Here is a 23,446-nt window from a genome sequence, read left to right on the forward strand (position 1 = left end):
TTCTTTCCTTTTACCTACTGGGCATGCAAGGCACCTTTCAGAGACTTTTTCTGATATACATTTTGTTCTTTTCTTTCTTTCCTGCCTTTCTAATGACCTCTTGCTTTCTTTTTGTATGATGTCCTTGATGTCATTCCACAACTTGTCTGGTCTTCAGTCATTAGTGTTCAATGGGCCAAATCTGTTCTCGAGATGGTCTTTAAATTCAAGAGCCCAGGTGAAGCTAGCACTCCATTATCTGTATTCTGATAGAAATGTGTATTGCTTTGGTTGCTAGCCCCTGTGGAGACTTGTGATATCAAGCAGAAAATTTCATAATTGGGGCATTTGCTACTCTCTCTCTTTCATGCACACACTCCACTCCACGGATACAACATTAATCTGCTCATACCCCATAATTTCTATGAATTAGATGAATGCACAATGGACCTTAGGAATTGGAGTTAATCAGGAATGTTTAACAACTGTATCATTGTGCAAAACAAAGTCACCTGAAAAACTAGAGAAGCACTGAGGCCAGGGAAGGTCAGTTACCAGAGATATGCTAGACACAAATTAGAACTAATTTGCTTAGAGAAGGGAAAGGAATTAGGGTTGCAAATACTCAGAAATCCATGGGTCATGATATTTAGTGGGAAATCAAGTGACAGCGTGAGATACAACACAAGGTGTCAGCCTTTCCTGCTTGCTGAAATTCTTTCTAACCGTCTGCCGTAACCTCTTTAAAACTCAGGTGAAGCTAAACATCAATCTTTTGATCAATCTATAGAGACATTCTCTGAGAAGAACATTCAAATGAGGGAATGAAAAAAAAAAAAAAAAAGATCTACGTTTTGAAGCTTGTTACCCAAATGACCCAGACTGAATGTAGACTATTACTACCACACTTCATTGCAGGGGGAAAAAAAAAAAAGGAACAAATTGAATAATGAAGAAAATGAGAGGTCCATTTAAAGGGACAGCTAATACTATGATTCTTTAGTCCTAATATTATTATCTCCCCCTACATCATCATGTCCCATGTCCCTGATTTTTTTTCTTTTTAAAATTTGAGACATACATAAATATATTAAATTTTGCTAATTTAAATTATTTTTTGTTGTAGTTGCAATGTTATTCTTTTGTTTTAATAATGGAATCAATGCAGTGTCTAAGATATTTACATCTCTATATATTTGTGTGCTATGTAGATTTCTTTCTGTGTGTTATATGTGTAACATTTTCTTCCTAGGAATTTTTTACTTTTGAAAATAACTAAATAGCTTTTCTTTATAATTACATTTTATTCATAATAAAACATTAAGTCACTGTGGAAAAATAAAAATAAAATTGGAAGTCATCTATGATCCCACTACTCATAGATAATCAAAATTAAATGAAATCATACTGGTTTTTAATATGCTTTTTTGACTTAAAAATATACAAATTGAGCATTTGTGTGGCAAGACATAGATATGAATTAGAATTTTCATTGGCTCCATAAAATTCTACTTTATTATATTTCACATATAAGTAACATAATTTATTCAGTAAATTCCCTATTGATGGACATTTATATTTCTCTCAGTTTTTTGTTATTTTAAACAATGTTAATAACACTCTTAATAAACAATAAACAGTGCTAAATACTTGCATGAAGAGGAGATGTAGCAGATTATTTAACTAAATGGGTTCCAATGCTGAAGTCAGATGACCCAAATTAGAGTTCTGGTACCATCATTTATTACTTACGCTTTTCAGTTATGGATTACTATGTAATAATCCATATTGAATTGCTTAAAATCACATTTGTATATTTCCATTACTGTGGATTGACTAGGCTCAGCTGGGTAGCTCTTGCTTAAGATCTCCCACCTAGTTGTAATTTGATAGTAGGAGGGGATGAAGTCATCTGAATGTTTAAGAGCTTAATTCCAAGGTAAATCCTTTCATTCACATGTTTTGTGCTTCAATCAAATTGTGCATTTTGTTCTGTTATGCATAAGATCTCTCTGAGTTGGCACGAACTCTAAGGCAACTAACAAAATTACTGGTAGGGGGAATCTCAAAGCTCTGTAACCTGAGATAAGACATGAAAAACAGTGATACACTGTTTTTCTTTTTGGAGATTAGGAACTTCTGTTTCTGAATAAAACTGATTTAAATGGTGTGACAGCCATGCAATTTTTTCTCTATTTCACAAATTCTGATGCCCTTTTCTTTGAAAGTTCAGATACATTGCATGCAAGTAAATAAATTACTTTTCTCCAAAATTGGATGAGTTTTGTTTTAACTGTTATTGTTTCCACTTTCAATCCTCAAGAAATGAGGAAGTGTGGATGGAGATCAATGTTCTCTGACAAGCTAACCTGTAGTGACTATTGAACTCTGAGATTGCCTACGGATCCTAACAAGACACTTGAAGCATTCTGACAGTGAGGTAAGGTTTGAGTTATAAGATAAATATTTGATAGTCTTTCTCAACAGATCGGTCTTATGAGTCCCTCTCTGCCTAAACATATGAATATTGTCTTGAGTCAAAAACCAGTGGATTAAGGGCTTTTGTTTTAAACATAGTGAGGAGGGACTAGGGAGCGAAAAGTCCAGAAATGAATATTAGTTTTTTCACTTTGAATAATGGTCATTCCCACTTTCAGGTTTCGTGAAGATAAGAAATCTTAGGTATCAAAGAGAAGGGAATGTGCCTGAGCTGACACTTCTGCTCATACGTGGCTTCTTCTGAATGATATAAAATGTTGGATAATGAAATGTTCTTCTCTACAATAATCTCTTTGCTCCAGTCCGTGATCTATGGATCACAATAGAGGCAGATAATATCAATTAAAATATCAGGCTTTATAAGGATATTTACAAATTAGTATTCTTTTCTTTCCACTGTTATAAAACATTAAGTGCCCAAACATATATCCACATAAACTTGCCCAAATGAAGAATTTATCAGAGTTGGAGTTGTAATTGTGCTTACATATTCCTACTTGATGATTTGATAGTACCCTGTGGGGAGGGAAGGTGAAGAATGGGAGTGAAAAAACAAAACAAAATTTTTTCTTTGGATAAGGCTGGAATCTTTTAGGAAACCAGTAAACTAGTATATGATCTTAGGGAAAGATGGAGCCCGTTTCGGCTGCTAATCAAAAGGTCAGCAGTTCAAATCCACCAGCTGCTCCTTGGAAACCCTATGGGACAGTTCTACTCTGTCCGCTAGAGTCGCTATGAGTTGGAATCGACTAGATGGCATGGGTTTCTTTTGTTTGTTTGTTTGTTTGTTTTTGGTCAGAGCAGCTCCCCAGCATCAGTCAACCCAACAGAATACCCAGTTGTGATTCATCCTCATGGATAGCTTAATTGGAGCACAGATACTTTTTGTAACGTTTCTATGAACCCCAAACTTTCCTCTAATGCAGCTGCTTGGATTGCCTTCTATGGGTGAGAAACAAAAATACAAATGCATACACACATCTCTTCCCCCTGATAGAAAATGTATTGAAAATTTGTGAGAAACTTCCTGAGCGATGAGCCCTTGATTTAAGAAAATGGCTTATAGTGTTCCAATTTTTTCCTTCTGGAATGTTTCTTGAATTGGAATTACTGAAGCCAACATGATCTTTCTCCATTCCCCTAGTATCTTTACAAAATTTTAATGTTATCGATATTCATATTAAAATGGTACAAAGCACCTTATCTGCATTTATTTTAATTTGAAATGAGTGTAGTCAGTTTTTTTTTTTAATTATCTCTTTGTAAGAGTCTCAGTCTCACTGCTACAACAGAAGGGATACAATCTCCCACTTAGTCTGAGATGAACTGTAGTTTTATTTCACACTTTAGTAATCCCCTTAATAGACTAGGCTTCCAAATCTGGCCATGGAGCTAACAATCTGACAAAGACATCTAATTTGTATTTATGGTTAATGAGCATGACTCTCATGTTACTGTTAACCATTCTTTGCTGCTATTCCAAGATGAGTTCTCTATAAATAACAAATCAAGACAAATAAGACTTTAATTATCTAAATGCATTATAAGAAAAAAAATATACTAAATTGTTATATTCAAAAAAAGTTGCTGTCAAGTGGATTCTGACTCCTAGTGACCATATCACAGAGTAGAACTGTCCCATAGGGTTTCCAAGGAGCAGCTGGGGATTTCCAACTGCTGACCTTTTGGCTAGCAGCCGAGCTCTTAACCGCTGTGCCACCAGGGCTCCCTGCATTGTTATACTGCTTACTATAAAATAGATGCATTATATTCACTTATGCATGCATGAATAGATATTATTAACTCCCGTACAGATAATAATCTTCAAAGAGATTATGTAACTTGGCTAAACTAATCCTAGACTGAGATGTCAGGGTTTGACCCCAAGTTTGTTCTACTGATTATGTTATTTCAATAATTTAAGTATTCTGTAAATTTACATATTTTACAATAAACATTTTAGGTTAAATCCTACATGCCTAGTTTGCAAAATTTATATTTTTTATAACCATATCACTTAATAAAAGTAATAGCAAGTAATGTTTTTATAGTGTTTAATATGTACCAAGAAATGCACTCAATTATTTACATGTATTTGCATGTTTATTACTCTTAGATACCCTATGAGATAAATACTACTACCAGCTCCACTTTATAAGTAAGCAAACAAAGGCACAGAGAGTTTAAATAATTTGCTAAAGGACACCAAAGGTGAATGATCAAATTGAGCTTCCACTCCAGGTAGTCTTGTTGCAGAATTGATGTTTTCAATCACTGCCCTCGGTGATTTGCAAAAATAAACTTAGTCAAAAATCTTAATTTATTTTTAATTTCACTACCTACATGTTGAATTAACTGGAATAATTCATGTTTCTGCTAATATCTATAAAATAAGAAATGTATAAGATTATCCATACGATTCCTTTTGTTCTAATAGCCTATGAGTGTATGGTTCTAAAGGAAGAATCAGGGATAACTAAACTGTTCTATTTTGTTTGTTCGTTTTGGGTGGTGCTCCTTCAATAGACTTTTGGTTCTTTAATTTAGCCCAAGGCAAAACTAACCAGTATGCTGTGACTTTTCCATCAGAGTTGGCCCGAGTAGGTTAAATTCTAAATACTTGCATTTTCTTAAATGCATGAGTATTTTTCATGTTAGGAGTATGATTGAGATCACATTTTCTTTTTAACAAGGTGCTTGAGAAACAAAATGTTTAACTCACCTTGTCCTCATCCTTCCAACCATTCGCACACACACAGACACACACACAAGCACACGCACACACACACCCTCACTGGAATAATACTAAATCTCAGTATGGATCTAGCTACTTCTGTAATCTGATTACAGGACTGGTTTTGCTAAAAAATTATTCTGTGCAAATAGAATAAAGGACATTGGCTGGGTTGTTTTTCTGACTTTCAGCTTCTCAACCTATTTCCTCAGGGGCTCTGTGATCTCCTAAGACATTGCAAGGCCAGGCCAGTTCTCCAGGGATGTGGAAGAGACAAAAGGCCCTTTAACATTTCCACAAGGAGGAGAAATGAATGCCCCAAGCAGTTCCAACCAGGTGCTAGGAAGTTTCTTAGGTATCTTGGCCACAAATGCTGCCTAAGATTTTTCTTTTAGACACTGTGTGCGGAGACCTGAATGAAAGCAGTAAGTTATTACAGCTCAGGGGAAGTCTATGAGAAATAGGCATAGGCTGGTTAAAGATGGAAGCGGAAATGCTGTTATAGTGGCTGAAATTGAGGTAACCAATCTGTTAAAATAATTTGATCTTGAATATTTCCCTGTCTCTAGTCTTTGTTTTAGTCTTTACTTTTCATTCCTTCTACCCTGAAGTTAACTGAAGTAAATATTCATAAACTGATATACTTCCTACTCTGTTTTCTTTTTTTTTAAGCATCTCCATTTCCACAGGCTCCTCATCATTCATTTTCTCAAACATGTTTCTATTTCCTATATCGACTCGAAGGCAATGGGCATAGCTAATATTTGTTAATTCCTTAACATGGCAGGAACTCAGTTAAATCATTTTACTAAATTCTCTAAATTTTAAATGTAACATAGATCCTTTAAAGTAGTACTATTTATTCTCTTTTATGAAACTATAGAAGAATCTCACATGTTTTTTTTTGTGAGGATAACTGAGGATAACATATGTGATATGAGTTACCCATCATGGCTAAACCATTGGGCATTTGCTGCCTTTTAACAAACAGTAAAGACCCTCTCCACCCTCTAGAAGTAATTCAAAGGGATCAGTCCTCCACATCCTAAAATTGGCTTGGAAAAAATATGATTCCATACCTATCTCTTCCTTATGAGGCTCCTGACAAAGAAATATATGATATATTGTGTATTTGCTGAAAGTGCAAACCAAAAACCAAATCTGTTGTGTCAATTTCAACTCATAATAACCCTATAGGACAGAATAGAACTGCCCCCATAGAATTTCCAGGGAGCAGTGTCTTATTCATCTAGTGCTGCTATAATAGGAATACCATAAGTGGATGGTTTTAACAAAGAGAAGTTTATTCTCTCACAGTCCAGTAGGCTAGAAGTTCGAAATTCGGGGTTCCTGAATATGGATATCTATTAAACATCACTCCCTAGACTTAATCCTCTTGCCCATGTTTTCCATTAAGGGAGAATTCATTTGAAATTACAACTATCACTTCCATGTGAATGATAGGCCCTTCACCAAAACTAATTTCTACCTCTATGCCCAATCTAGTGCCTCTAACTATGGCCAAGCCATTAGAGAATAATGCTAGTAGATAAAATATCCAAAAATCAAACTGGTTGCCACTGAGTCAATTCCAAATCATATCACTTCTATAGGACTGAGCAGAACAGCCTCATAGGGCTTTCAAAGGGTGGCTGGTAGATTCAAACTGCTGACATTTCATTAGCAGCCAAGATCTTAACCACTGTACCACCAGGGTTCCCTAGTAAATAAAGCAGTTTCAAGATTGATTTTTTCCCAACCCTCCCTTCAGAAAGCATAGTTCCTACTCTGAATTCTTTGAACTATCATTTTATGTTCTTTTTGAGCCAAGAAACCAGGCTCAAAATATTTGTGTAAAAAGATGGAAAGGGGTTTTCCTCCCTGTATACAGTTAATTAAATCTTGTTTGTTCTTTTATTTAAAGATGTTTTTAACTATGTCTCTCCTTACTGTATTACATCTTAATTAGTGTTCCATGAATTTCTGGGAACTTGCTTTTCACCAATGCCTTCATTGCAGCATGGACCTCCTCCTTGAGTACCATTGATTCTTGATCATATGCTACCTCCTGAAATGGTTGAATGTCCATCAATTCATTTTGGTACAGTGATTCTGTGTACTCCTTCCATCTTCTTTTGGTGCTTCCCACATCACTTAATATTTTTCCTGTAGAACACTTCACTATTGCAACTGGAGACTTGAATTTTTAATTCAGTTCTTTCAGCTTGAGAAAAGTTCAGCATGATCTTCCCTTTTGGTTTTCTAACTCCAGGTCTTTGCACATACCATTATAATACTTTACTTTGTCTTCTTCAGTCACCCTTTGAAATCTTCCATCTGGCTTTTTACTTCACTATTTCTTCCTTTCACTTTAGCTGTTCTACATTCAGGTCAACTTTCAGAGTCTCTTCTGACATCTGTTATGGTCTTTTCTTTCTTTTCAATGACCTCTTGCTTTCTTCATGTATGATGTCCTTGATGCCATTCCACAGCTCTTCTGGTCTTCAGTCATTAGTGTTCAATGCATCAAATCTATTCTTGAGATGGTCTCGAAACTCAGTTGAGATATACTCAAGGTCATACTTTGACTCTCTTGGACTTGTTCTAATATTATTCTTCTACTTGAATTTGCATATGAGCAGTTGATGGTCTGGTCCACAGATGAGACAGCCCCTGACCTTGTTCTGATTGATGATATAAGAGAAAAAAAAATTTTTTTTTTCTCTTTCCACATATATAGTCAATTTGATTCCTGAGTATTCCATCTGAAAAAAGGTATTTGCAATGAAGAAGTCGTTGTTCTTACCAAATTCTGTCATGTGATCTCAGGTGTCATTTCTACCACCAAGGCCATATTTTCCAACTAGAATCCTTCTTTCTTTCCAATTCTTGCATTCCAATTGCCAGTAATTATCAATGCATCAGATTGCAGAAGTTGGTAAAAGTCTTCAATTTTTTCATCTTTGGCCTTAGTGTTTGGCGTGTAAACTTGAATGGATAGTATATTATCACTGACAGTGCTGTACTTCAGGGTAGATCTTGAAATGTTCTTTATGACAATGAAGTGATGCCATTCTTCTTCAATTTGCCATTCCAGGCGTAGTACACCACGTGATTATTCTGATTCTAAATGGTCAATACCAGTCTAATTCAGCTCACTAATGTCTAGGATATCAATGTTTATGTGTTCCTTTTCATTTTTAATGACTTCCAATATTCCTAGATTCATACTTCATACATTGCATGTTCTAATTATTAATGGATGTTTGCAGCTGTTTCTTCTCATTTTCAGTCATGCCACATCAGTAAATGAAGGTCCCAACAGCTTAACTTCATCCATGTCATTAAGGTTGACTCTACTTTACGGAGGTAGCTCTTTCCCTGTCATTTTTAGAATGCCTTCCAACCTAAGGGGTTCATCTTCCAGCACTATACCAGACAATGTTCCACTTCTATTCATAAGATTTTCACTGGCCAATTTTTTCAGTAGTAGATTGCCAGGTCCTTCCTCTTAGTCTGTCTTAGTCTAGAAGCTCAGCTGAAACTTGTCCAGCTTCCAGTATCACAGCAACAGGCAAGCCACCACAGTACAACAAACTGACAGACATGTCCTCTATGTCAAGAAATTTGGAAGATGGCTACCTGACCAAATGACTGAAAGAGATCTATATTTGTACCTATTCCAAAGAATGGTTATCAAACAGAATGAGGAAATTATCAAACAATATCATTAACATCACACACAAGTAAAATTTCCCTGAAGATCATTTTAAAGCAGTTGAAGCAATACATCGACAGAGAGCTGTCAGAAATCCAAGCTGGATTCAGAAGAGGATGTAGAACAAGGGATATCATTGCTGGTGTCAGAAGGTTCATGGCTGAAAACACAAAATACCAGAAAGATGTTTACTTGTGTTTTATTGACTATGCAAAGACATTCGACTGTGTGGATCATAAAAAAAAAATTATGGATAACTTTTTGAACAATAGCAATTCCAGAACACTTAATTGTGCTCATGAGGAACTTAGACAAAGAGGCAGTCATTGAAAGATAACAAAGGGATACCATGTGGCTTAAAATCCAGAAAGTTGTGCATCAGGATTGTATCCTTTCACCATACTTATTCAATATGTATGCTGAGCAAATAATCCTAGTTGTAGATTATATGATAAGCAAGGCGTCAGGATTGGAGGAAGACTCATTAACAACCTGTGATATGCAGATGGGACAACCTTGCTTGCTGAAAATGAAGAGGATTTAAAGCACTTGCTGATAAATATCAAAGACTACAGCCTTTGATATGGATTACACCTCAACATAAAGAAAACAAAAGTCCTCACAACTAGGCCAATAAGCAACATCATGATAAAGGGAGGAAATATTGAAGTTGTAAAGGATTTCATTTTACGTGGATCCACAATCAATGCCTATGGAAGCATCAGTCGAGAAATCAAACAACACATTACATAGGGCAAATCTGCTGCAAAAGATCTTAACGTTTTAAAAAGCAAAGATGTTACTTTAAGGACTAAGGTTCACCTAAGGTTATGGTATTTTCAATTGCCTCATACACATGCAAAAGCTGGACAGTGAATAAAGAAGACAGAAGAACATTGATGCCTTTGAATTAGGATGTTGGAGAAGAATATTGAATATACCATGGACCACCAGGAGAACAAACAATCTGTCTTGGAAGAAGTACAGCCAGAATGCTCCTTAGAAAAAAGCATGGATGGCGAGACTATGTCTCACATACTTTGGACATGTTATCAGAAAGGACCAGTCTCTGGAGAAGGACATCATGCTTGGTAAAGTAGAAGATCAGCAGAAAAGAAGAAGGCCCTCAAAGAGATGGCTTGACACTGTGGCTGCAACAATGGGCTCAAGCATAATGACAATTGTGAGGATGGCACAGGACCAGGCAGCGTTTCTTTCTGTTGTATGTAGGGTCGCTATGAGTTAGAATGACTTGACACAGAACCTAACAACAATAACTGTATTACACACTGTTATTTAGCCTTTTATCACTTGATATCCTAATGACTAAGAATTGCTGAAGAGCTTGTCCTGAATCTAAGGTCTCTTTCATTCAGATATTTAGTAGGCTTTTATTTAATCCACATTCCTTTTCCCCCTTTGACTAGACATCATTTTTCAACTTCAGTCCATAATTCCACTACCCTAGTTTTTAACAGAACTTCATACTACCTATTCCATCTTATTTTAATTTCTCTCTCTTATGTAACTCTTCATACCATCCAGGAGGATATTCTCAGTGCCTTTCCTCTAGTAAAACATCTTCTTTTCTCTGTACCTCAGCTTTTATGATTTAGTCAATCTGAAGTTTCCTTAAATTCTTCTGCTCAAAGTTTATTCATCTCCCAATTTCTAGGTCACATTCTACTTTTTTCTTGGATTTTCAGTGACTTTTCACATCCTCATTTACTACCCTTTCATTGAAACCTATTATGTGTATTTATTCTATGTAATTTATTAAAAAAAAAAAAAAAAGCTATTGCTGAGACTCCAGTAGTAAGGAACAGAGAGAGTAAGTTTCAATACTGGCTGAATCAGAGTCACATAGTGTGAACTTGCTTAACTCTTATAAGTCCTGGAAATTTTCTTTTGTTTTTGTTGTGGTATTTTAAGAGAAAAGTAAATCCTAGCTTCTTCCTTGACAGGGTTGAAATAATGATCAAATGAAATACAGTTTGAAGGGAAATACTTAGAAAAGTACTGTTAATTGTGAGATGTATACCACGAAATATATACTCTTTCCTTTTTCAGAGTTTTGACCTAATGCTTTTTCTACCAGATAGAGTATAATCTATAAGAAACTTGGATAAGAAACTTTACATCAAGAATCATAAATTGCATACCTTCCTTATCATCTGCAGTTCCTATTACAATAAAAAAAAATACTTGGTATATATTATGTGTTCAATAAAAATTTAGTAACTCTGTATGTCTCTCACTTAATATGATTCTATCTATCATTGCACATTTACAAAAGAGTTATTGATCACAAGAAAGGCTAGTCTTTATTTTTTCTCTATCAATTTTGCTTATATAAATCTTTTAATTTTTTTATGTAAATGCCTTGTGTTGATATTCTTTTAAGTAAGATGTAATATAAAGAACAAATATCATTTTAGGAAATATGGCTTGAAAATAGTTCTAGCGACCAGCAATTAATTCTTAAATAAGTCATTTCTACCTGCTAGGTCTTCATTACTTTATTTAAAAAATGAGGGTGGGTTCTGTTCTTGGTATATTACAACTTATGGGGGATAAATGCTTGCTTGGAAGTTGCAAATAGCTAGTGGCCACAGCCATTAGGGATTATAGATTCATGTCTGGCAATTTTAAACAACTATTTGATAAAACAGCTGCTGTGATTCTATGCTGCAATAGTTTCTCCAAAATTCTATGTGACAGAAATGTATAAAGTAATCTATTGTTCTGGGGGCAAGGCATTTGTGGATATTTAATCCTAGTGTGTCTTCTAATGATCACTGTCTGCAACTCACAATTACAATTCATTCGTTTTGTTCCTATTTTATTTATAGATATATTTGTGTCAGTATCATTGCATTATATTAGTCATACTTGCTTATGTGCTCTAATCTGTTTATCACTCTCACCAAATGATGGCATATGTGTGGGTGGAAACCATGTCTTAGTGAACTTTGTATCCCTAGCAGTAGTAAGGTATATTTGCCGCACTGTTTGACAATATTCAACTTTGCTACAGAAAACAAGAAAAACAAATAAGGAAGATATAGATAGTGAATAAGCTAGTAGTTTATGAAACATAGCAGAATGTGTGGCATTCATCGAGTATAGATGTAAAGGGCAAAGAAATAGCTTGTGAGACATAGCAGAATTCATAAGTTATGTTAAATATAGATATAGGTAAGTTAGAAAACTGTAGAACATGCTAAAGATAGAACACATGGAAAACATGATAGAATAAATAAAAGTGTTATTTATATAGAAAAAGAGATTAAAAAAAAAAAAGAAGAAAGTCATGAGGTATGATCATGCCATGTCTGGGATGACAACTATGCTATGCCTAAATCAGCCATCCATTTGTGACACTCATTATGATTCCATCTCCCCCCCCCCACATGTTCTCAACATTAGAAATGCAGATAAATATCACAGGTGTCCAGCAGTCTTCTTGGTGAGTTAGAGATTTGGCCATGCCTGCATGATGCTGTGGATCTGATAAACACGTGTGATGTTGGTCCCAATTAACTTCCGACCTTTGGACTCCCTCGCTCAAATCTCAACTCTGGCCATTCTGACCACTATCAGCAGAGAGAGAGAAAGAACATATTGAATAACCTCAGGTTTGAATAACTGTGGGCCTTCCACCTCACTTTCCCACTATTCTAAATATGTTAACCTATTCTTTCTCTTTCCCTAGGTCTCACTAAGTGTTATAAATTGACTAAATGAACCATGTGATTTGTACAACAGAATTTGTTCTATTAGCCATTGACATAATTTGTGTGGTAGTGTACTTAGAGACTACTGTTTAAGCAACATGGTAGCCTAGGAGATAAAAAAAAAAAAAAAATAGGAGATAGCAGTAATAAATTGCCTAAAACATCGTTGTACTATATATATATATATATATAAAAGCAAATCCATTGCTGATGACTCAATTCCGACTCATAGTGACCTATAGGACAAAGTAAAACTGCCCATAAGTTTTCCAAGGAGCAGCTAGTGGATTTGAACTGCCAAAATTTTGGTTAGCAACTGTAGCTATTAACCACTGTGCCACCAGTTGTTCTATATAGGCTTGTTGAAATTAACCTGAAATCAGTGCTACTTAATTTGTTCCATATGCTGCAGATTCTTAGCTTGCCTCTTCTTCTAGACTCTCTTTTTGACTGTTGAATAAATTTGAAGGACCTTTACTGCTTGACTGTCCTGCACATGTTCTCTTTTTTAGGCTCGAGCATCATGTCCATGTTCAATGGCACCCACTATCAGCCACCCTTCTTTCTTCTTTCAGGCATCCCAGGCATGGAGGATGCTCATATCTGGATCTCCATCCCATCGAGCATCATGTACGTGATTGCCATCCTTGGAAACAGCGTCATCATTCACATAATACGCAAGAACTCCAGCCTTTATGAACCCCAATATATTTTCCTGTCCATGTTAGCAGCCACCGACACAGGCATGCCAGCATCCACACTGCCAACTGTACTTAATGTCTTTCTTCTCAACTACTGAGAGATTGAGTTCCATGGCTGCCTGGCTCAGATGTTCTTCATCCACACCTTCTCTTCCGTAGAGTCAGCCATCCTGCTGACCATGGCCTTTGACCACTTTGTGGCCATAAGAAGCCCACTGCACTATACTGTAGTCCTGACCCACTCCCGCATTACTCAGTTGGGGTTGGCTGCTGTGGCACGAGGAGTGGCACTGATGGCCCCCTTGCCTATCCTGCTCAAACGGCTTCCCTTCTGTAAAAGCATCACCCTATCCCACTCATTCTGTTTCCACCCCGATGTGATGAAGCTAGCTTGTGGGCCTATTCGTGTCAACATCATCTATGGACTGGCCTTGGTTCTCTGTTCCTTTGGTGTTGACTCTGTCTTTATTGTTTTATCTTATGCTCTAATCTCGAAGACAGTTTTGGGCATTGCATCCAGGGAAGGAAGGCTTAAAGCACTCAATACTTGTGTCTCCCATATTCTCACTGTCCTCATTTTCTATGTCCCACTTATCGCTCTAGCTTTGATCCACAGGATAGGCAGGTACCGCTCCCCTCTCCCCCATGTCACCATGTCCAACATTTTTCTTTTTCTTACTCCTGTCCTGAATCCACTGGTGTACAGTGTGAAAACAAAACAGATTAGAAATGTGCTGTGTAGATTGTTTGCACTTAAGGTAGGATAAAAGGGAAGAGTGTGTCTCTTTGAGGAATTGATTGAAATGTACTAGGGATGCTGAGAAAAGAAGGAGGAGCAGATATTCTTTTCCTGTACAGCTGAAGTAGTACCTTTAGTATGTCTCTGCATGGTTCTGCTACAAACTTCTGGAAATGTGAAATTTTCTTCTAGTTTTAAATATTATACCATGAAAGAGAGTTATAAAACTTCTTGCCCTTTCACTCCATGCTTATCTTTGCTAGGGTTCATACCATTTACTTTATGGTAGCTCATTTCAATCCAAATAGCAGTCTAAATATTTTCTATGTGAGAATCCCTTATACATAGCTATGGCTTAAATCTGAATAAAACCAAATATTTATATTGTTTTACAGATATTTACATTTGATTGGGAGTTTGATATAGTGTATGAGCAAATATTCCAAATGAGAAAAAGAGGGTTTATTTTCTTCCAAGTTTTACTTAAATGTATCTGTTTACAATATTTATTCTGTGACTCCACATATATAAGCCTGATGTAACCTAAAAATAAGTGAGAAATTAAAGTAAAAATATAACAATGCAGTGCGCCTAAACTTTGCCCTTCCATGCAAAGTATATTTCAGCTCTTCATATTATGTTCAGTTAGGTTTTATAGTTAAAGACAAGCATGTCGATTAAAATCAGGACTAGTAATTTATCTACTGTACAATCTAAGGAAAATAGTGATCCAGGCTCTCTGTGCATTGGTTTTCTCATCAGTGACATGGAGTTAATGATATCTATTTTCTAAGGTTGTTGTAAGAAGAAATGTGATATGTTATGTCATATGTTTACAACAGTGTCTGACACATGGTAAATGCTCAATAAATATTAGCCATTATTATTATAAGCCAAAGGCATGGTAGAGGACAAAAAACAAGACAATTTAAAGATAAACTCAGAAAAGTAAATTGTATCACACAGATGGTGATATCAAAGGTAACCATCTCTGGTTCAAAAGTATATTTAGAGTTTCCTCACTATATATTTTTTCCTGGAATGTGTGTATTTGCAAATGTGTAAAAAAAAAATTAGGCTAGGTTTGCCCATTTTGTAATTGGGCATATTATATTTATTTATCTGCCCAATATTGTCATTGCACTTCAGGGATAGGCATCAATTTCTTTCCGCATACTGATGCCATAGGGAGAGCTAGACACTATATTAAATCATTATTCCATCCATTTTTAATCAAAATATGTAGACATTAATTCATAAATCATTAAAGTATTGATTCATTAAGCATGTATAACCCTTTTTTTTTCTCAGTTTGTCTTTTTTTCTAATATATTTTTCTGCTCCTCCTTCTCTTGTTCTTTATACAATTATTCTGAGCATTAACCAAATGCTACAATTATGAAGAAAAATCAAAGATGCCACCCTTTAGAGACCTACTGTCTGGTAAAGGAGATGAAAGATATTTGCCATACAGATCTAAATAAATGTCCCAATCAACCACATATCAATCAGAACATTCCCTTAAGATGTCTCGTTATTTTATTTATAAGGAAAAAATGCAAACTAAAATAGTGTATATAAAAAAGATGAAATTTATGGGCGTACATGCTTGAGAGGAATATCAGGATAAGTCATAACTCATGGAATCAAAGAAGGGACTCCAGAGACCCTGAGCTTAAGGACTCAATGCTGTCATGCCTCTTTCTGCAGTAGTCTCTCATGTTTGCTTCTATTTCTGTTTTGTGGTCATTTTTTCTTCATGTAGACAAGCTTCCTCCATACAGATAGGAAAGATGATCACGAGTGTTTCTGAGTCAGAAAGACTACAATACAGGTACAGTGGAAAATATTTCACATTAGCATAAAAATTCCAGGGGAAAATTGTTTATTCAGTTGTTAATCTCTGTAGGAGCCCTGATGGCTCAGTGGTTAAGAGCTCAGGCTGCTAACCAAAAAGCTGGCATTTGAATATAGGGCAGTTCTACTCTGCCCTGTAGGGTCATTATGAGTTGGAGTTGACTTGATGGCAATGGGTTTGGTTTGGTAATGTCTCTGTAGCTGAAAGATTAGAGGAGGGATATAGTAGAATACTGATACTGTTAGTTTTACCCAAACCATACAGATAAGTGAGAAGTTCCCCAAAGGAAAACTGTTTTCTATCTGCAAAAAATGGAACAATTTCTGAGCAATTGTCTACAGTTCTCTATGCTCATGTTTGGGCAAGTCAGAGTTAAAATGGCTTCTGACTGGAAATGACCATTTAAAAAAAAAAAAAAAGGTTAAATCAGATTTTAAAATTGGTAAAACAGCTTATGAGTCAGAATATTATTTTTTTAAGGGTATTCATTACAGTTCCTGAATGATGTCTCACTGAAGACAAAGACCATACTATTCTTTTTTTTTAATTAACATCCTCCATCACTTTTATGTGCAACAAATCATATCTAAATGAATGCTTTTGGAATTGAGATAAATTTCAAGCTTCTGTGGTTTTTCTCCTCAGGGTCCTTTCTCATTCTTCCAAGTCACACATCCTAACAAAGCCAGACTTCACTATGTTACTTTTCTCTGTACTAGTGTAACAATTCTAACCAAGTCCCATAATATCATTGATTATATATGTTTTGGTACATGGTTTGCTGTCATTGATTTTCATTAGTAGAATGTAAGCTATGTGAGTATTATGCTTATGTCTTCTGTATGATTTGATGCCTAGTAAGTATGTCAGAGTGACATTTAAAATATGCTCTGGTTGATTAGGAGCCCTGGTAGCACAGTGGTTAAAGTGCTCAGCTACTTCCTAAAAGGTCTGTGGTTTGAACCCACCAGCCACTCCATGGAGAAGGATGTGGCAGCCAGCTTCCATAAAGATTTACACCCTTGGAGACACTATGGGGCAGTTCTACTCTGTCCTATAAGGTCACTATGAGTCTCGATGGATTCGATAGCAACGAGTTTGATTGTTTTGGGTTTGAACGATTACTCGTACTATCATTTAGGAATTAGATCATTTCTTTTCAGAGAGCTTCTTCATCATTTGTTAATGGCTGGAATATTCATAACATTAACCTGTATCCAACTGTGTGAAATAGTCAGAAATATCAAACATATATTCGTAAATTTATCATCAATAATGGATTTCTGATGCCTCAGCTCAAACAGCATGGGAAACCAAGAGTCAAGTAACATCTTGGTTTCTCTATAAAATAAGTCCCTCATTGATCTTCTACAGTCTAGCGTCAAGCTCCTCATCTTAATCCTTTAGAATAATTCTCATCCAACACATTTCCAAAAAACCATTGAGCACGGGTTCCTACTGCCATTTCTCCTTATCATCAACAAGCAGTTGTCATTCATCATCACAGTTCTGACCATTCAAATATTCCACTTCCCTTTCTCCTCCTTGGTTAGATTATGTGCTTCTTGAGGGAAGACTTGGATATTTTTCATTTCTTAGTTCGTGGTGCCTAGCATACTACTTGGCATATAGTAGATTCTGAATAATATTTTTTAAATTGATTGTTTCTTTTGATGCAGAGAAAATCTCATTCTCCAGCAATGACACGTTGCACCCAAAATTGCTTGCACAGAGCAGCCTGAATCTGTCGGGATTTGAGACTATAGACCAGAGGGTTAAGAAGGGGTGTCATGAGGAGGTAGGCATTGCTCATGGTGGTGTATAGAATCGGGGAAGTGTCCTGGGTGTAACGGTGCAGCACTGACAGACTGATGAGGGGCAGATAAAACACAAACACTGTGCACAGGTGACAGGCACAGGTCTGCAGTGATCTCCAGTTTCTGTCCGGGGCCCCCAGCTTCATAATACTGCCCAATATCTTTATGTAAGACACTAGGATGAAGACAACATCCACTGCAAATGTGCAGAGCACAAAAACCAATCCATAGACACTGCTGAAAGTGACATCCCCACAGGCCAGGTTCAGCATATCTGGGTAGTAGCAGTAGGAGTGCGAGAGGATATTGGGCCCACAAAAAGGAAAGTTCCTAAGGAAAAAAGGCAGAGGGGCCAGCAAAGTGGCACCTCGTATAAGAGCAGCTCCACTAAGGCAGGCAACAGTATAGTGGGTCAGGATCCTGGTGTAGTTTAGTGGAGCACAGATAGCTACCAAGCGGTCAAAAGCCATGGCCACCAGGACACCTGATTCTACTGAGGAAAGGGTGTGGATGAAGAACATTTGAGTCAGGCAGGCATCCAGACTGATGTGGCGGACATCAAACCAAAAGATAGCCATGACACTAGGCATTGTAGTCAAGGAAAGGCCTAGGTCAGAGAGAGCGAGCATGGCCAAAAAATAAAACTGGGGCTCATGAAGATTCTGTTCTGCTCTAACTAGGATGAGGAGTAGAGCATTGCCTGCAAGGGCTCCCAGGTACAGGAGACAGAAGAGGATTGAGATCCATATATGTGCAGTCTCCAATCCAGGCATCCCAATGAAGGAGAAGGTGGGCCAATCAGAGACAGTGTCATTAAAAGCCAGCATGGTTGGATGCAGGGTGGACTGTAGTTAAGGCAGGCCTATAAAAGAGAAATTGTCTATCAGAAGAGTTGAAAAGCCAAATGAGAAGTAAAAATATTATTTGTACATGTAGCTATACAGTTAAAATATGGATAAGTAAAAATTGAGCTTATACTTATAACTTTAGGATTTTTCTCGACACAAGAAATTACATTCAACATCATTATTTACTAGAGAAATAAAAATCAGAACTACAATAAGATACCATTAGAATGAAGAGAATTAAAAAGACTGAAAATACCATGTGTAGGCGAAGATGTGAAGGAACTGGAACTCTCATGATTGCTGATGGAATGCAAAGTGGCACAGCCTCTTTGGAAAAGTGCTTGGCAGTTTCTTACAAAGTTAAATATGCACTTATCACACAGTTATCATACTACCCAGCAATTCTATGGAATTTACCCAAGATACATGAAAGCATATCTTCACATAAAGACTTGTGCACAGTTATTCATAGCACTTTTATTCCTGATAGCAAAAAACCAGAAAGAAACAAAATATACATCTACTCATGAATAAATAAACTGTGGCATATCCATATAATTTAATTTAAAGAGGAACATAGCACTGATAGATGCAACAGTATGAATGGGTCACATATGTTAAATGAAAGAAGATAAATACAAAAAAATCAAATACTGTATGATCTTATTGATAAGAAATTCTAAAAACAACAACATGACAATGACAGAAAACAGATCAGAGGATTCTGGAAGGGGTAAGTGAGGGTGGGATGGGGGTTGTGAAAAAATTGTTTGCAAAGGGTACAAATGAACTTTTTTAGGAGATGAGTATGTTATATATCATGGTTGATGTAGTTATTGCACGACTTCATAAGTTTTTTTTAAACTTGTAAGGTTAAAATTGGTGAATTTTATTGTATGTATATTGTGTCTTTATAAATCTGACCGAAAGGAATTTTTTTTTGTCTGAAAAGTGACTTCTTAAACTAAACCTACAGGTAGTCAAATGTATCTCTTTTGAGATATCTTCCATAATTTCTTCCTTTTAACTAATTTATAAAGGAAACACCCCTTTAGTTTATTAAATACCTTGATTTTCAATAACAGAAATTCATTACATCTAGAATGAGTTCCAGGCTGTTGTATTTTATAATTTGCTCGTTTACTTCCCATAGAAATCACCCCCAGGTCACACTGCAACAATTAATAAATAAAACAGCGCTATGGCCGCCAACATTTTTGTCAACAGTGCCTTTCTCATTTTTTCTCCATTCAAAGTATCCCAACTCCCCTAACACTCCCTCTTCCTTACAAATTTAAAGCTTCCTTTGGACAAAATGTGTATCTGCTGTGTTTCTCCCTAGTTTATTTATTTCTGCTCATTCTTTTCTTTTTTCCTTCATACAAAATTCTTGGCAATCTGAGCAACTCTCAAGCCTTTGATTAACTATTTTTCTCAGATGTTGAATATATATATATATATATATATGTTTTTTTCAGCTGATACCTACACATTGCTACCTATATTATGAGACAATCATCTGTTTAAAGTCTGTTGTTTAAGGTTCCTGGTTGATGCAAATGGTTTGTGCTCATCTACTACTCTGCTGGTTGGCAGTTTGAACCTACCTAGAAGAGCTGCAGAAGAAAGGCCTGTTGATCTTTTTCCTTAATGATTACAGACAAGAAAAGCTCATGGACCAACCCTATTCTGTAATATATGGGGTCACCATGAGATGGAATCCACTTCATGACAGTAGGATTTTTTTGTTTGTTTATTTTGGTTTATTCCACTCTTAGTATTGAAGTTTTGAAGAGCATAGGATTAGGAGACACACTACCTGGGTTCAAATTTTGGCCCCATCCTTTGATAGCAATTTGACTTCAGGCAAGTAACTTAATCTCTGTGTGTCTACTTCCCCATTTGTAAAATGGAAGTATTAGCATCTATGGAAACCCTGGTGGCGTAGTGGTTAAGTGCTATGGCTGCTAACCAAAAGGTCAGCAGTTCAGATCCACCAGGCGCTCCTTGGAAACTCTATGGGGCAGTTCTACTCTTTCCTATAGGGTTGCTATGAGTCGGAATCGACTCAACGGCAATGGGTTTGGTTTTTTTTGGTGACCCTCTCTAGGGTTCAAAGAGAAATAACTCAGAATGTTGCCTCAGTATAGTAAACACTGTTTAAGGAGAGGCTACTATAATAAATCTATTCCAGTCTTCATCTTAATCATTGTTGCTTTAAACAAACCCTGAAATTTTTTTTCATCTTAAATCTCTATCTCAAGTATTTCTCCATAAATTCATTGTCCATGTATTCTTCATATTGACTTTCTAAAATGTCAGTCTGACTCCATCACAACCCTTTCAATATTTCACCATCACCTACAAAATAAAGTTAATCCCTTTTTCTCCCTTATTATGGGACACAGACTTTCATGACTTGAACCCTGCGTGCTTCTCTGGGCTCATCACCTTCTCTCATCCCACTAAGTCATCACCTTCTGCTGTATATGTTGTTCAGTGTTTCTGAATGTGCGTGGAGCTCTCTCCTTATACCTTATAAAAAAAAAAAATTATAGCTCTGTATATATACATTCCCTTGGTCATGCCAAGCTCTCTGGCTGGATCACCAGATCTTCTGTCTCTTACATATTGAATGAATTTCTATTCACCTTCAAAACTGACCCAGATTTTACCTCAAGTATTCTTTGATCTTTTAAAGTAGAATTAGTCACATTTTCTCCTGTATATTGTATGGAATCTTTTAAAGCTTTTATCATTGCACTACCACAAAGTTTTAAATTTTTAATTACCTTTCTGTCCTCTCAACTAATCTGAAAATATCTGGGATCATAGCCTTCTTTTTTTCTCTAAATGAGAATTAGTATCTTTTCTGAAATATCTTAGTTGTTATAATAAATAATCTTTGTATAAGTGAATGATTAACTCAGTAAGATCGGAATACATTGCTTGATTTCACTAAACCCCAATTTTCTTTTTAATAAAATTTAATTAAATTTACTAGAAAGCACAATTTTTAAGAAATATGAAAATATTTCTTAAGAAGAAAATCTCATATTTTGTATAATGCAAGATTTCAAATACTATTTTACATTTTTGGAAAACTGTGAGAAATGTTAGGTCATAGTTTATCAAGTCAATTTTTCAGCTTCAATTTAAGAAGCTTAAATGTGTGTTGGATAAAGGAAAAAGAAAGTGTAAGTAAACTGAGAGTGAGAAAGACAGAGAGGGACACAGATACAGAGGTAAGCAAGGAAGGAGCTAAGGAAGGAAAGAAAGGAGGGAGAGAAAGAGGGAGGAAAGGAAGAAGGGAGAGAGAAAAGAAGAAGGAAATTTTTAGGAAAAATTCATATACCAGAGGTGAAGTCAGTGCGTAGTTCCTGGATCCTAGTACTTGAACTTCTGTTAGAAATAAACTAACTAATATAAATATTACATGTAAAATAATATGCATCTGAATAATACATACTATATAAATACTGAATACATTATGTACCTGTGTATATATGTATCTTTTTTTTCAGATCAAAGCAGAAGTTATGTTTTTGAACGAATTTTAAAATGGTGCTGCTTTGGTTTACTAAAGTCTTCACTACACTGTCTTTTAAATAACAAGTGTCCCTCGTCACATTAAGTAAAAACCACATAACACATCTTATTATAAAAACATCGTGCACTTACACTTTAGTACACACACATTCGCACACATACATCGGTTATGCGTGGAACGTAGTTGTCAGCATAAAAGCTTCTTGCTTCGGTATAAATTGGGCTTCAGGTATCAAATTAAGTGTATCCTCTTTGATCCCATAATCATTAGTCTGCTTTCTTTTCATCCAGTCTTCTTACGCTAACTGCTGAAAGGAAAGCTCTATTTCCTCTACTTCTCCATTCAGGTTATTTTATTATGCGGATATATTATAGAATACCACATTGTATCAATTATGCATTTTTTAATGAGAACTTAGTTTGTGTCAGACACCGTTCAAAGCACTGAAAATTCAAACGTGAGTGCAAAATAACAGTATTATGCAACAATGCTGAATTATTACTATTTAAATATTGGTTCTATCATTTCATCCTTATATGGTTCAGAGGGCCAGTTAACCTTTCTGAGAACTAACAATCCTTGTTCTCAGAATTTGAATAATCGTATCTATCTTACTGAGCATTTAGAAAGATTAAATATAAAACTGAAAAGAGCTCCTTATAATGCTGACAAAATTGAAAGGTTAAACTTAAAAAATTCATTGTGAACTAATATATTAGTTAATATAATTAGGTCAGATTGAGAGGTATATGCCAAATATACCAAAGAGCACCTGGTGGATTCAAACTGCCAGCCTTTTTGTTAGCAGCCCAATGCTTAACCACTTCACCAACAGGGTTTCCATACCAAATATAGACTGGGGGAATATAGAGCAAAGCTTCATTGCTAAGTTAAAATTTAAAGAGAATTCTGAGGAAACATCAGCTGGAGAACAGCAAATCTGTTTCCTATGTAAAGAAACAACATCTACAAATTTATAATGACTACAAGAGAACTCATGTTCAGAACTATTGTAACCACCTAGTATTGTTATTACAAGGTTGAGGTTGCATGTCAACACGTCTCAAAATACTAGCAGAACAGCTCTCACCCAAGTCAATGTATATTTTTTACCTGAAAATTTAAGTTTGGTTTTGAACAGTCGTTTTTCCAAAACAGAGACACCCATTCAACATTCGAATATTTTAGACTTTGTAAAGAAGATTATAGCAAAGATAGCAAATACTAGGTATGAACTGAACATTCCCACTGAGAAAACTTCTTTTG

At 35.8% G+C, this 23,446-nt stretch overlaps 1 protein-coding gene and 1 pseudogene across 1 annotated transcript; one reads left to right on the top strand and one right to left on the bottom strand.

The window, feature by feature from the left end:
• The first annotated feature begins 13,190 nt into the window (after window positions 1-13,190).
• Window positions 13,191-14,473, top strand: LOC100671041 (olfactory receptor 51I2-like; annotated as a pseudogene).
• A 3,179-nt stretch (window positions 14,474-17,652) lies between these two features.
• LOC100670756 (olfactory receptor 51I1-like) lies at window positions 17,653-18,696 on the bottom strand. The gene has a single exon (XM_010600935.3). The coding sequence runs from the start codon at window positions 18,607-18,609 to the stop codon at window positions 17,653-17,655; it is 957 nt and encodes a 318-aa protein (XP_010599237.2). The 5' UTR covers window positions 18,610-18,696.
• Window positions 18,697-23,446: the final 4,750 nt, after the last annotated feature.

The sequence above is a fragment of the Loxodonta africana genome, chromosome 7, assembly GCF_030014295.1.
Source record: "Loxodonta africana isolate mLoxAfr1 chromosome 7, mLoxAfr1.hap2, whole genome shotgun sequence".
Classification (NCBI taxonomy): Eukaryota; Metazoa; Chordata; class Mammalia; order Proboscidea; family Elephantidae; genus Loxodonta; species Loxodonta africana.